Below are 13,964 nucleotides of genomic sequence, written 5' to 3' on the forward strand. Positions count from 1 at the left end.
GCCAGCTATAACTTTTAGCTCACTGGGATTTTGCTTCAAAACTTTTTTCCCATTATTGACATAAAAACCATGCCTACAAGTATTGTATTCCAAGCTGATATTTGTTAGAAGATCTCTTTGCATTTGATCAAGCCATTATCCTTGCTCCATTGAAATTCTCAATAAGATATCGTAAAATCTACTTGACTTTGATGTGTTTCCACCCCTGACAGACTCAGCTGACAGCCTCTTTCTTTTGTTGCTTTGTTCAAAGCCTCCAGTGAAGTTTCTGTCTTCGGTACTTGGCAAAAGTAACCTTCAGTTTTCTGGCATGAATATAAAGCTGACCATTTCAACAAGCAGCCTCACTTTGATTAATGTTGACACGCAGCAGGTAGGATACATATAAATTGGTGTCCTTTTCTCCATGCTACTGTATTCTCCTCCTTTTGTGACTTCTGAAGGAAAAGCTGGGTGCTTTGAAGGGAAAGCAACACCCTTTAGTCTTCTTGTGCATGCCTGGTAAAGCTGAATTATGTGATGCCTCTGAATTTAAAAATGAGAGTGCTTTGGATGAATTGGACCTGCAGCACAAGCCCGTTTTGTTTATGATGATGTCTTCTATGGGGATGGATCCTTAAGCACTTGGCAGACTGTTTCTCTGTGTGTGTCTCTGCTTGAACAGTGACTAGTAAATAAGGTACTAGTCCTGACTGAAGTTTCTGACATGTCCTAGGGAAAAAAGTTTGATACAAATAATGAGTCAGAGCTTGGCTTTGGTGTCATTCAAACCTATTTTACAGTTGAGTAATATATGTGCATAACCAGTTATACTATGCAAAGTCTCTGAGCTCCATTGAGATGTGCTCCCAAGAGCCTGGATCTGCCCTGGAACTGGGGCGTGCTCCTTTCTTGGCAGATGTGATGAGAAGCTTTGTCCTGCCCACCTAATTCCTCTGTCAGCTGTTGGCTTCAGCTCGCAGCACGATCTCGCCCAGGGCCAGCAGTGGGTTTTGCTCCCAGCTGGAGCCAGGGAACATCAGGGAGGTAGTTTTGGCTCACTGGCTCTGAGGAATCACTACACTGAGCTGGTGCCATGCTCAGCGTCAGGCAGCTCTTGGGTCTTCTGTCCCTTGCACCTCTGCACTAGGAAGGGTCTATGGCACCAGGTTTCCCTTCCTTTCAGGTACAGCAGCAAAGGGCTTCCCTACATCAGGCAAAGCTCTGGGGGCTGGCAGGTAAAGTATGGTCCTTTTAATCTGTTCCTGCTTGTTACAGGACTAAAAGCCAGCCAGGAAAATCTCTTTCCACATGCAGTAATGTGCTCTGTCACTGCACACACGGGTGTGCAAGGGGCTGTCTTGAAATTCTTTCTGGGTCTTTCATTACTAATGGAAAAATCCCATTTATTCTATTCTTGCACTGCCAGCATGTTTCATTGTCTTCCCACCTGCATAATCTATTGCACTTGATTTTATAATAAAGTACAGTTTGTCTCCAGAGATGAGGTAGTGTTTGAAACCATGAAAAGTTGATGGCTAGTGAAATCTCTACCAGGTAATAGTCTGGTGCTAGGGCTGAGAGAGAATGTGATCAGAGTATCAGTGAGGCCTGTTCATAAAAATGCTACTGTTGTATACACCATGTATTTAAATAAATTAAAATGAATTAATTTTTCAAGACTTTGTAAATGCATCCGGTGTCTCCAGTTATTCCTCTTTCAAAGTCTCATTTAGCTTCATTCTGAAAGGGTTAGAAGTTGGTGTTTGAAATCATTCTGAAAACCCTTTAAGGAAGATTACTCAGGGATCTAGACATTACTAAACATGAATAGGTAGTCTCAAAAATATTCCTATTTTTAATCTCCTTCCTTCACAAATCATATGTGCATGTATTAATGGATTGAGTTGTCATGAACTTAATTGCTTGCTCTATGAAGATATATGCTCTGCTGTTTTCTAAATGTGTGGCACATGGGCACGTTTAACTAGTTTGTCATGCTTTTCAGATTATTGCCAACCATCACATGCAGTCCATCTCATTTGCTTCTGGAGGTGACCCAGTAAGTATTGATTTATAAGATATACTTCCGCAGGTATAATGAAATTATTATGAGAATAAAAGTACCTGCAAATACTTTGCTTCATCCCTTCCTACCCACAAGCACTAACAGAATACACCACACTTCTGGATCGTGACCAGTAGTATGAGAAAATTGAGGGACTGAGACTGGAAAGGAAACTTAGAATAGAGACACAGTGGATCTTTGGTAGATCAATATAGTTGCCTTTCCCATTCTCCATCAGTGAGCCCCCACTGACTCCAAAGACCCCAGACTTGGGGACCTAAAAATAAAAACACATGAACATAGGACAGAAGTGGTCAGCACCAGCACCTCTAAATTTTAGATTAATTTTGAGTCAAGCAAAGCTCCTATAAGACGGAAATGGTACAACCTTCTTTTTCCTGCAGATAAGGGTTTTTCTGTCAGTAATGAGCTCACTGATGTTGTTGTGCAAGAGGTTTTTCTATCCTCATCCCAACTCTTCGTTGCAATGATTGTAAGCATCCCTAAACATGCCCTATTCCCTCTTCAAATCTAAGCAAGCCCAGCCCTGCCAGCATTCTGAATTTCACACTCCATGTGTTAGGAGAACAGTATTTTTTTTTTAATCAGTTTTGAATTTTCTGCCCTTCAGTTTTGTTAAATGGCTCCCTGTTCTGGTGTTATGAAACAGGCTAAACAGAAGGCTCTGGGTCATGCTCTTGATAATACTGGGGTGTAAGCCAGATCCAGCTTTGACTGGAAAATGACAGATCTGCCTCTTTGGGTTTAGGAGCAGGCAAGGGAAAATAGCTGGGAACCATCCCTATGTGGCTGGATCTTCTCTGGAGGGCCACGTGGCTGATGTGAGGAGCCCAGCTGCTCTGCTCAGAGAGATGCTGCCTGAGAATTGGAGCTTTCGGAGCTGGGCTGGGGAGTGTGGAGGGAGCACGTGTGCAGGCTTTGTGCTGTCGGTCCTGCACACAGGAGGGAGGTACAGCACAGCCCTAGTGCCAAAGTGCTACATCCTTAAAGATCCCATCTAATAATTAAGGCATTTTGGGAGTCTAAGAAGTCCAGATTTCACCTTTAGGTGCCTGTGCTGTCCTAATACACCACACTGTACAATACAGTCCCTGGGCTTTGCAGACCCTTCCTGATGTGGATTTCCAGGCGGCTCCAAGAGCTGCTGTGCTGTTCTGCTGAGCGTTACAAAGCTTCACTTCCAAATGCCAGTTCTCTTGATAATTAAATGATTTAAATATATCCTCAAGCTGACTTGTTTTTGAAGTATGCACCATGTACTAGGTGCTGGCTGTCTAGTTTGTCTTTATGTAACATTTCCAGTTTTGAAGATTTAGGGATATATTTTCAGATCTCTCCTCAGCAGGTTGGATGGGTAATTCTCTAGGGCTTGTTTACCTTTTTTAGTTGTGTGTTGTTTTTTTTTTTTTAAATTATTTTACTGTATTGGTCTTGTACAGTGATCCTGTCAGATCTCACAGGTTACACAGGGCTGGGTCTGGTCAGCGCTTAATGGCAGGACCACCAAGAGATGTGCTTGCACATAGATGTGCTGCAGGAAATGGGCTTGGTGGTGCAGCTGGTGACACTTTTCTTACTGGGAGGACATGTTAAATGGAGGTCTTGCTCAGTGGTGGTAACTATACATCTAGTGACACTTCACATAAGGGGCAATTTTGGTGGCTTGTTCAGGTAATTTTTGCAAATGAGAGATAGTTTCCACAGGACATGTCTTTCCACCTGCCCCCACGTTCAGGGTCTAAGCACAGTTCAGTGTTGCTCTGCACTGTTAAGGGGTAGCAATATTCTGCCTGAGAATAAAGCCTATTCTGGCTTTATTTCAAAGCAAAGTCATCCATGCATGTACATAAACATTACAAAGATATTAAAAATAGCAGGTACTGCTCCAGGTACTTTAGTTTCTACTTGCTCTCTAGATCTCATTTATTTTAAAAGTGTATGCTAAAATATTTATGAACTTTAAGAAAAACCTGAAAGGAAAAGGAAGGAAATTGAATTCACTAAATGCATAAAAATTACTTAGTTTTCTTTGTTTTAATAATATTAACTCTGGAGATTTAAAAAAAATTATCTGGACAACTTCTGCTGGCTGTAAGATCTGCCTCTCATGTCATTCATTGTGAATTATTAAATGATTGTTCTTGTGCATATTGCAAATGGGGGCCTTGCTTCCTGCCAGCTGATTGCATCTTCCCTCAAGAGAGCCATGCCTTTAAGCTGCAAATTGCATTTTCCCCATCCCGCCTTAAAGATCCAAAATAACAAAATGCATCTTTAATAATTAAAAGAATGTTATTCATTACCTTACCATTTTTACTATAACACTGAATTATCAAATGAGACTTTGCTTTTGCAGTATGACAAGAAATGTTAATTTTTTCTATTCCAATTTCCTTTTCAGTTTGATTAGAAAAAGTGAGGATTATTTCAGTGTTGGCTGGAAAGAGAATCTGAAAGAGACAACTGATTAGACTGAGGTTGTCTCATCTCAGCAGCAGCCTTGAGGTCCAGAGTAATTTAACCTGATTGTAGCTGGACTAAACTGCAGCAGTTGAGATCAGATACCTATTGCAGTCTGCAGTATTTTAAAGATCAACTTTTCTCTAAGATGCCTTCAAAAGTCAGTTTTCATGCTACAGATCATCAATATTCTGACTTGCCCTTTGCAGTATTTTAGCACTATTTTAACTTCCATTGATATTGATAAGGACTGTCCCAGCTAAAAGGTGGGACTGAGAGTCACACAGCCCTAATGCATTAGGCAGGGGAGGCTTCAGGCTCTGTGGGAGCAGTGGAAGAGAGTAACATTGCCTGGTGATGAGGCACCAATTGTGTTTCTACTCCTGTTGCAGAGTTTGGAATTGAAACAGTTTATTGAAGACCCAAAGGATGCCAAATGATCTAGTGCATTTATTACAAGAAAAAGATTCCAGGACAATCAGTGTGTGGATAGTCACCAGTATGTCACTGATCTCTCCTTTAGCCCACTTTGCTAGCACCCTGGTTGTTTTCCTTGAAAGAAGCACACTTTTTAAAGCTAAAAATATATCTCTCTCTACTCAATTGCTTTGCTATGGTGGTAGGGTTGTTCATAATGATAATTTTAAAGACATTTGTTGTCTTCTTTCCTATAGGATACAACAGACTATGTTGCATATGTAGCAAAAGATCCTGTTAATCAGAGAGGTATGGAAACAATTTACAGATTGTTATACATGTTTATATGATTGCTTTATTTGTACCAAGGAATTGTTTGAGGTTTAAAATAAGAAAGCTACTGAATAGCTCAATGTTATGTACAATTTTCAATTTTCATTTAGTTAATTAAAGTAAGGTGTCTCTTTGCAGCATGCCACATACTGGAATGTCCCAATGGGATGGCACAGGAGGTGATAAACACCATAGGGCAGGCTTTTGAGCTCCGGTTCAAACAGTACCTGAAGAACCCATCTAGCCTGGCTACGTCTAATGAAAGGTCAGCACATTCTCGGTCATTTAACTGTCGGTTTCCTTCTCTTTAGTACTTCTCAGGAAAATAATATCCTCCAAAGAGCGATCCATAAATAGGATGCTTTGGATATGCTTATAGTACTCTGCTAGGTTATGCCACAAGTAAATCAGAGCAAGGAGAGATGGAAGTGGCTAATTGGATTCACTCCTTGAGCCTGACCCACAGCCAGCCTCGGAGAACGGTCCCCAGGCAGGGAAGTCAGATATTGCTGTGTGAATGAGTCACTTCCAAACTACTATGAATCACATAATCAAATACTTGCACTGCATATCACATAATCAGCTACTTGAACTTTATCTCTTTCCTGCTCGAGGCCTTTTATCCAATTATATTCTTGTTAAACAGAGAAGTAAGATTTGAGATGAGCTTTTTATTTCGGGGCTGGAGACAGTAGAGGAAGCACCTAGTTGTTTTGCAGTGTATCAGCTGTACATTTAAACTATCATAATCCTGGCTTAACTCAAGAAAAGCATCGTGTGCTCTCCTTTGTGTCATTCATTGTTTTCTTCAAGCTGAAACAGAACAGTTATATTGATTATGGTTATTAAAATCAGGGTACATTCCACTCAGGGAAACATTTTTTTTAAATTTTGGTAGCAATATTTGATTTTCTAAAAAGGTTGCAGGCTTGTCTAACTAAATGCCATGAGATTTTAATTTTCTCTTGTAAGTCCACCCTGCCCCAGCCATCTCTAGATGTATGCAGTTAAGACAAGAAGCCAGAGGAATTAGTTTTATGATCTTTATTTTGGACACAATAATGAATGATGCATTGGCACTCTTAAAGTTTCAATAGGTGGCTCTTATATTTTCGAGTCAAAGAAAAGGGATCTTGGCTACCTGATGCTAAGAAAATTACTGTACCTCCCTCTACCCCAAACTGTGATGACTCAATTTTTAATTCAGGAAGAAGTAACTGGAAAAATAAACAGCTCTGAAAGTTCAGGCTCAAAGCCCTTTACAGCCTCCATATGGCTAATCTGTGTATTGTGCGATGCACACACACTGGGGATGTTTGCCTACACTAGAAAGCAGTTGATTACATCAGTTGCTTTTTTTTTATATATATATTTTTTTTTTCAGTGAGGCAGCAAATGCTAATGGATCAGCTGGGAATTCACAGGATAGGGAGGAGCATGAATATTACAATGAAATTCCAGGGAAAGATCCTCCCACCGGTGGAGTGTTAGACATGCGAATGAAAGCGCAAACAGAGCAAAGGGCTGACTTTCTTACACAGTGCAAAAAGCAGCATTGCTTGGTAAGTACATCATCTTCTGGGATAACTATTCGCTGCCTATTATGGGTATGAATAATAAAGTGTTACTGTGGTGTAAAGCATGGCATTAACATCAGAAACAGGTCCTGATTATCCTGGGAAAGGGGTTTTTAGGCTAGATTTAATGATGCTTAGTACATAATTGAATCCCAAAGCACTTTCTGAATATTAACTGGTTTGTCCTTAGAGTACTTTTAGGAGAGCGAGTAATATTTCCTTGTTCATTTGTTAGCTGTGAGAAGAAAATAGATACAGATTTCAATAGCTTGTCTGAGAGAACAAATGCAAAATCTGGGACCTCCTGGCTCCCAGTTCTGTGATCTGATAAATATTTCATCCTGTCTGTTATGCTCTACAACCTATACATACAACATTAACTGACTGCAATGTATATACAACATTAATTACCCTTGGCGTGTTTCAGGAGGCTCTGTTAAATCAGCCACAGTAGCAAAAGATGCATGTATTTGTGGCTCTTGTCTGAGATAGATAGTGGGGAATAAAAACCAATCAGTCAGAGAGTAAAACCAGCTGAGTTCAGACTGGCTGCACAGACTTTGAAGCCTGCTGTGCCAGTTCATGGAAACACCAGCATTTCCCCACTCAAGGAAGCAGGCACCACTGCTTTGCTCGGAGGGAGCGCACCCAGACCGCTGTAATCCAGTTGTTATTGTCTAAAAAGTTGCTGCTTCCAAGTCTTCTTTGTGCCTGGTGGCAACTGCTCCCAGGTTCCTGTGCTAATGCTCCATCCACTTTTTGCTTTGTTAACCTCAACTATACTTCACATCTTGGCTGTGGGCCTGGTGGCCTCCGCCTCCCCAATAGTTCTCTAAAAAGGTGTTTGACTATATCCTGAGTTTGCATCCCAAGTTCGCCAGAGTTACTGCAAGGAGTTACCCTGTGGCATGTACATGCAAATGCCTTTTTGACATGGGGTGTTATTTTTTGTTTTTCCTTTCAGTTCTGATGACCTTCTAGTGCTGCTCAGACAACTCTGGTGACCATTTCACTTTCAAACCGTGATGTCTGTAGTTATTTCTCCTTGTTTTTATTGCAAGGAACATTTATAGAAATGAAAATCTGAACTTTATTACCTAGGAGTTATACTGTATATACTAAGCCTTAGACACATAACTAGGCAGTTAATGGGGCTGGAGTATGTCCAGACATGACACCCTGTAGAAAGACAAGTATCAGCATGAAATATTATTTGAGGAGATAGGAATCTTTTGGTGAAGAAGATACATTTAGTTACCTGTATCCCAATTAACTGATGCATGGATGTTTTAAAGTTACCTGGGGTTTCTAAGATATTGCTTTATGTGACTGTTTTTACAATTTTTCTACAGACAGGCACCCCAACATTCATCAATATATATGAAAATTGCCCAGAAGCAAACAAAACTGTGGGTATGTACTCTGTTTTCCTTCTCATGCATATGCAGAATTAACCAAGGCAGACTGCCTGGAAGAGCTGCCCCTTGGCTTTTCATACAGTGGTGAAAAGTCTTCTACTTGGTGGGTCATTTCTAGTTCCCTAGATGAAGGGCAGACAGAAAAGCCTAACAGCTTTTCTAAAGGTCACTAATCTATCTTCATGTCTGCTGGCAGACTTACTTGTTTTACTTGTCTTGATACTGTACAGTAGCTCTTTGGGTTTTTTTTATTCTCTTTCATAGTCTTTGTTGTTTTATTCCCTTTCACACTCTGAAAAACAAGGATACTTCATTGCTTATCAGTCTCTGAAAATACCCCTTCCCCCTACAAATGCTCGATGAGACCCAAATTACCAGCGTTGAGTGGTTGCTCCAACAGAGCCTGTGCCCTTGGTTCCAGCATCACTCGCTCCTCAAGGTGACCATGCCCTTCCCCTGCCTTGAGCAGCTTTGTGCCCCAGATCAATTTGCCTTTAGCAAAACCTGCTCTCTGGGTCCCCAGAGATCACCAGCCTCCATCCCTTTCTGGACTTCCCTTGCTACAGCTGATGCCCTGAGCACATTTCTTCAGCTCATCTCTTTCACTGCACAATGAGGTCCTTCCTGAATTCCCACCTGCACTGCTCTGAAGTGATCCGTTACGCTGTCTGCAGGGGATAGCTCAGTTTCTTGTGCTACTTCTGATTTAAGGAAAGGAGAATCAAATGGTTTCTACAAAGAGAGGGTGAACAAATAAAAGAATGAATGAATAGATCTATGAATAAAATGTTTGCTAAAGAGCAAAACTATGTGTGCTATTTGGCTAGCTGAAGTGCTATTATTTTCATACCCTGCAGGGGATATTCTGTTAGCCTGTTCCTAGGCTTGGATCCTAACCTGACAGATGTGGCTTTGGCTCTCCAGGCAGAGCCACAAAGTGCCGACCTCCTCCATCTTCCCTGCTCCACCAGAATAGCAAGAGAGAGAATTCAGCTCCCCACAAGCTTTTTTTGTGGTGCAGAGGGGAAGGAAAGGATTTCGCAACAAGCAACTTATATGGCTTGTGTCTCTGTAGAGTCCTATGTATTAATTTCTTTGCAATCAGTGGGGAGTTTACTGCTGACATTGATTGAAGCAGAACTGAACCAGTGCAGAACATTTTTTAAAACTTCATTCTAACTCATTTTGGATAGTGTACCTCATGCCTTCTAGCCATAAGGAAACAAGAGTTTCATCTGACAATTTTTCTTTTCCTTCTGAATGACTTTAGTGGGATATATAAGAACAACAATGTTCCTATTTCAGCTTTTACAGTTATTTTAACTTGAGTTTAAAATAAAAAGGAAATCTGTGCATACTATATACTAATTGCAGGTAATTGTGGTGAAAGATCACAGAAGACAAAAAAAGAGGCAACATTATTGAAGCCTGCCTACAAAACAGATCTCTTTGATGATCCGTGTTACATCAACACACAGACCCTGCAGTCTGCAGTCTGTACAGCCCGTGGTACAGCAACAGCACAGATCCATGGGAGCCCATTGCGTCAGGCCAGTAGGTTCCCATTGCAATACCATGTATTTCTAAGCTTTGAAAAGAGGGGGTCTTGTCATCTGTGTGCACTGAGAAAGATTCTGGTTTCCCCCTAAGATATATAGAAAAGATGGGAGAAGAAATCCTTCCTGGTTGGTGTTTTTGCTTGTTAAATTCAAGGCAAGGGGGATTAAAGAGTAACAGTTGTGATGGTAAGCAAGCAGAATAATCTTTCATTTTCTGTAGCTGATTGATGACAATAAATAATGTTCCAGAGGTAATAATAAGCAAATCTTTAAGGTGATATGAAAGCCTGGGACTGCACCATACCTCAAGGAAGGGGGTTCTCCTGTATGCTCAAGATCTTAACCACTCTAAGGTGGAAGAGGCCTCGGATGCCTTTGCTTCACAGGCAGTAGCATGCAGGGTTAAAGTGGGATTGTTATGACCATCTTTCTCAGTTCTTGTATAAGTGACCATTGAATCTCATCCAATAATTTCTAAATCAAACCATTTGATCAGTACTCTCTATTAAATGTATGTAAAATTAAATCTTGATTTACAGACTCAGAGGTGGATATCCATTAAATGACTTTATAGTTGCTACTGATTGTCCTCATTATTGAAAATACTTTATTTATTAGCTTTGCCTTTTATAGTTTCCCAGCGAGTGTTTTCTCTGTCGGAGTTGGGTCCACACAAGAAAGTGGGCAAAGGACTGGACAGAACTACAGTAAAGGAAATCTATGACCATTGAGACATTTCCAACCCGGGGCTGTATTATGCTCTAAAAGGAACTGGCTATATCCTGAGGAGCCTTAGGTTGCACAATTCCATTGAAGAAGCACTATCCTCTTATTTTCCTTAGAAAAATCCTGCCTGTGAATCATTTGCAGTCTGACTGGCTATATCCCAAACCACCCAGTTTTGTTAGTACATTCAGTAATTGTTCAGTAATCATGCTGTAATCCTTCCCTTCTGGCTATGTTGGCCATGTTGTCTTGCATTCCTGCACATAGCTGGAGCCACTCAACGTGATTCTCCCAATGATCCATGACAACCTCTTCAGAGCTTGTTAAGGAAAAAGGAGAAACTAGATCTTAAAAGAAAAAAGTGTCTAAACCACAATAAAAATCTTGTTTTTACAGGGAAGATTTTACTTTTTAATATAACCAAAGAAATAAAAAACCAAAACATCAGAGCATCAGAAAAATTCCTGTTTCCTATCCCTGTTGCCTAGCGACCCAAGGCTTTCCCATCTAAGGGATGGGAGGAGATGGTGTGATAATTTTACCTAATGCACTGGAGGGTTGTGAGCATTCATGTGTGCGTATTATTACTGACTGTAAGGTTGGTTTGATCACAGCTTCAGGATTGAGCCATTTGGATTTTTTAAAAGCTATAAAAAATAGTCTCGCATCCTTTTAGGATGAAGTTCTAGGTGACATGTCCAATACATTCTCTTTCATTTAATTTTAGAATTACTGGAAGCTGTTCAGCAGAGTGCCACAAGCAACACAGCTGGTCTCTGTGTTCTGCCACAAATAAAGCAACAGCTAAAGAATGAAGATTGTTACCATGGCAAATTAAACAGGAAAGCAGCAGAGAGCCTCTTAGTCAACGATGGGGATTTTCTGGTGAGAGAGAGCACAACGTCACCTGGTCAGTATGTCCTCAGTGGACTTCAGGGAGGGCAAGCAAAACATCTGCTCTTGGTGGATCCTGAGGGCAAGGTATGAACATTTCTTATACTGAAATTTCAGAGCTGCTACAATATTTCAGTCAAAATGCATGGGTGCATGCCAGGAAGTGGAACCGGTCTGATTCCATCCAGGTTAATTTAAATTTTGACAGTGACTTCAGTAGGTTTGAAAGTTCAATTCAAGAACTTGATAAGCACCGAAGTACCATGGAAAGTAATGTATATAGAAGGAAATACTGCACATAGAAGTGCAGTATTTAAATATAGTTGTTAGTCCATGTGCTGATAATTAATAACAACCTTTGAGTTGTTATTATATTGCTAGAAAAATAACCCCTAACATTAAATACTGAATTTGATTAGTAATACACTTCTGGATACAGAAAAGGTAGAGCTGGTTTGTTGTCACTTTGATTCTATTTGCTTCTGCTCATGGAAGAGCTGGAAGAGCACTCTTGAGTGACATCTCAGAGGAGAGAGTAAATCAGAAAAATAATCCTCAATGGGATATAGGGAGAAGTATCTCTCTTCTGTGGAGGAAAAAAATGGTTATTTCATTCCCCGTAGCAGAATCAGCCCAGCTTTCCATACAGCCTCTTTCGCTTGGTCCTCTGCTTTTCATGTCAGCTGATGGTAGGTCAAAGGATAGGTCTGAATTGCTGTCCACACTCTAATGATCCTGCTCCAGTGAGTTCAGTGGCTTAAATGCCTTTTGACCTTAATGCGCTAGGCTCGTGTCCAACCAGTTATGAGCACAATCTAACCATAAATACATTTTTTTGCTTCTTTCATTAGGTGAGAACCAAAGACCATATATTTGATAGTGTGGGTCATCTTATTCAGTATCACATGGAAAATAATTTGCCAATCATCTCTTCTGGAAGTGAAGTGAGCTTGAAGCAGCCTGTAAGGAAAGAGAGTAATGTGGGACACATGCAATATCACAAATAGTCCCTTGGATCTCACAAATCCCAAGACAATTCATGGCTGAAAACGGCACCGAGAACTTTCTGTTATGAAGACAATTCAAAAAAGTATAGACTGCACTTTCTGCTGCTGTTCCAGAAGATATCCTTTTGTGTGTGTATGTATGAATATATGTATATGTGTATATCTATGTAGATCTGTAGAGATCAACAAGCATAGTTATATAGATATATATAATCTTAATGAAATTACACCTTCAGAGTGTGAGATTCATTTGTGAGAAGGTATTTTAGACATGCACAAATGTCACTTTCAAGGTCATATGAAACAGTAACTATTTAAAAGCACAATTAAACCTCTACATGCAAAAGCTCACTTGAATGAACTGCTGGAACATTAGTATGTGCCTTTTAGCATAGGATTATTGGAAACCAATATTATTTATACTGAATTAGTTTTGGGTGGTGAAACGAACATGTCTAAGCTTTTAACTATTTGCCAAAACAAATACAATTTGAGTATTCCTAAAATGTCATCTGCTTTTGATAGACACTAACAATTTCATTTTGCTTGTAACGGCACTTTACTAGCAAGTAATGTTTGAAATGAATAGCATTCACAATACAGAAAAGTTGTCTGGTTTCTTAATCATTTTTATCACTGTCTGACTACTCAAAGATTTGAGATTATGCAACATTTACAAAGTTGAAATTAATGTGTAATATAATTTTGGAATAGAACTTGTTAAAGGACAAGCATGCTAGATCCTAATATTTTTGTCTTGCATATGATTTTACTACTACCAATTAATACTGGAGACACCTCTTTTTAAAGGTAGGCTAAATATATTTTCATTGATTACATAGTTGTTTACAAACTAGAGAAGCCAAACAAAACTAATGATACATTTTGAGAGAAAACTGTTTAAAAGACTGAACTTTGCATGTGCCCTGATTCAGTGTTCTTTCCAAAACAAGATACAGTTTTCCCTTTCTTCATGTAGAGTCCATTTGTTCCCAAACATGGAAAAAAGTCTTTAAAAGGAAACCTATGACTTGTTTTGCCACAATAAATACTCTAAATATGAACAATCCTATATTCAGAGCGAACAGTCATTTCTTGGGCTTCCTGTTGAAAAAACAGTGATTTAATAAGTAACTGAAGAAAGGGGAGGGGGATTTGGGGAATGAACTGGTAGTCTGGGTGATGGCCTGAGAAAGTTGTCCCTTTAAGATAAGCAATGTCTTCTGGAATGAGCAGGGAATTCTCTCTGTCTCCCAGCCACCAGCTCAGTTCCATAAGGCAGACAATTGTGGAGTTCAGCAATTGCTGGAAGACTTGACTATAAAAAAATACATTATGTTCTTTTGCCTGTGTTCATGTTAAATGGGACACTACAGTAAGAGCTCTTTTCTCTAGAAAACAAGAAGGGTCATATACACATACAATTACTGAAGACATAAGATTCCTTGGAGGGGAAAATATGATGTAAAGAGCCACACTTAGAGCTGACTGAAAAACATCTTTAT

The 13,964-nt window shown here is 39.9% G+C and overlaps 1 protein-coding gene across 2 annotated transcripts in view; it reads left to right on the top strand.

The window, feature by feature from the left end:
• SHC4 (SHC adaptor protein 4) overlaps positions 1 to 13,518 on the top strand; it is a 30,758-nt gene extending 17,240 nt beyond the window's left edge. For both annotated transcript variants that reach the window (XM_010164969.2, XM_010164976.2), the window contains 9 exons: positions 254 to 373; positions 1,988 to 2,041; positions 5,203 to 5,254; positions 5,417 to 5,543; positions 6,663 to 6,840; positions 8,208 to 8,268; positions 9,648 to 9,827; positions 11,286 to 11,539; positions 12,304 to 13,518. In XM_010164969.2, the coding sequence (XP_010163271.1) occupies positions 254 to 373; positions 1,988 to 2,041; positions 5,203 to 5,254; positions 5,417 to 5,543; positions 6,663 to 6,840; positions 8,208 to 8,268; positions 9,648 to 9,827; positions 11,286 to 11,539; positions 12,304 to 12,459 (1,182 nt within the window). In that variant the 3' untranslated portion in view covers positions 12,460 to 13,518. The remainder of the gene's footprint in view (positions 1 to 253; positions 374 to 1,987; positions 2,042 to 5,202; positions 5,255 to 5,416; positions 5,544 to 6,662; positions 6,841 to 8,207; positions 8,269 to 9,647; positions 9,828 to 11,285; positions 11,540 to 12,303) is intronic.
• Positions 13,519 to 13,964: the final 446 nt, after the last annotated feature.

Source organism: Antrostomus carolinensis, unplaced genomic scaffold (assembly GCF_000700745.2).
Source record: "Antrostomus carolinensis isolate BGI_N321 unplaced genomic scaffold, ASM70074v2 scaffold16950, whole genome shotgun sequence".
Taxonomy (NCBI): Eukaryota; Metazoa; Chordata; class Aves; order Caprimulgiformes; family Caprimulgidae; genus Antrostomus; species Antrostomus carolinensis.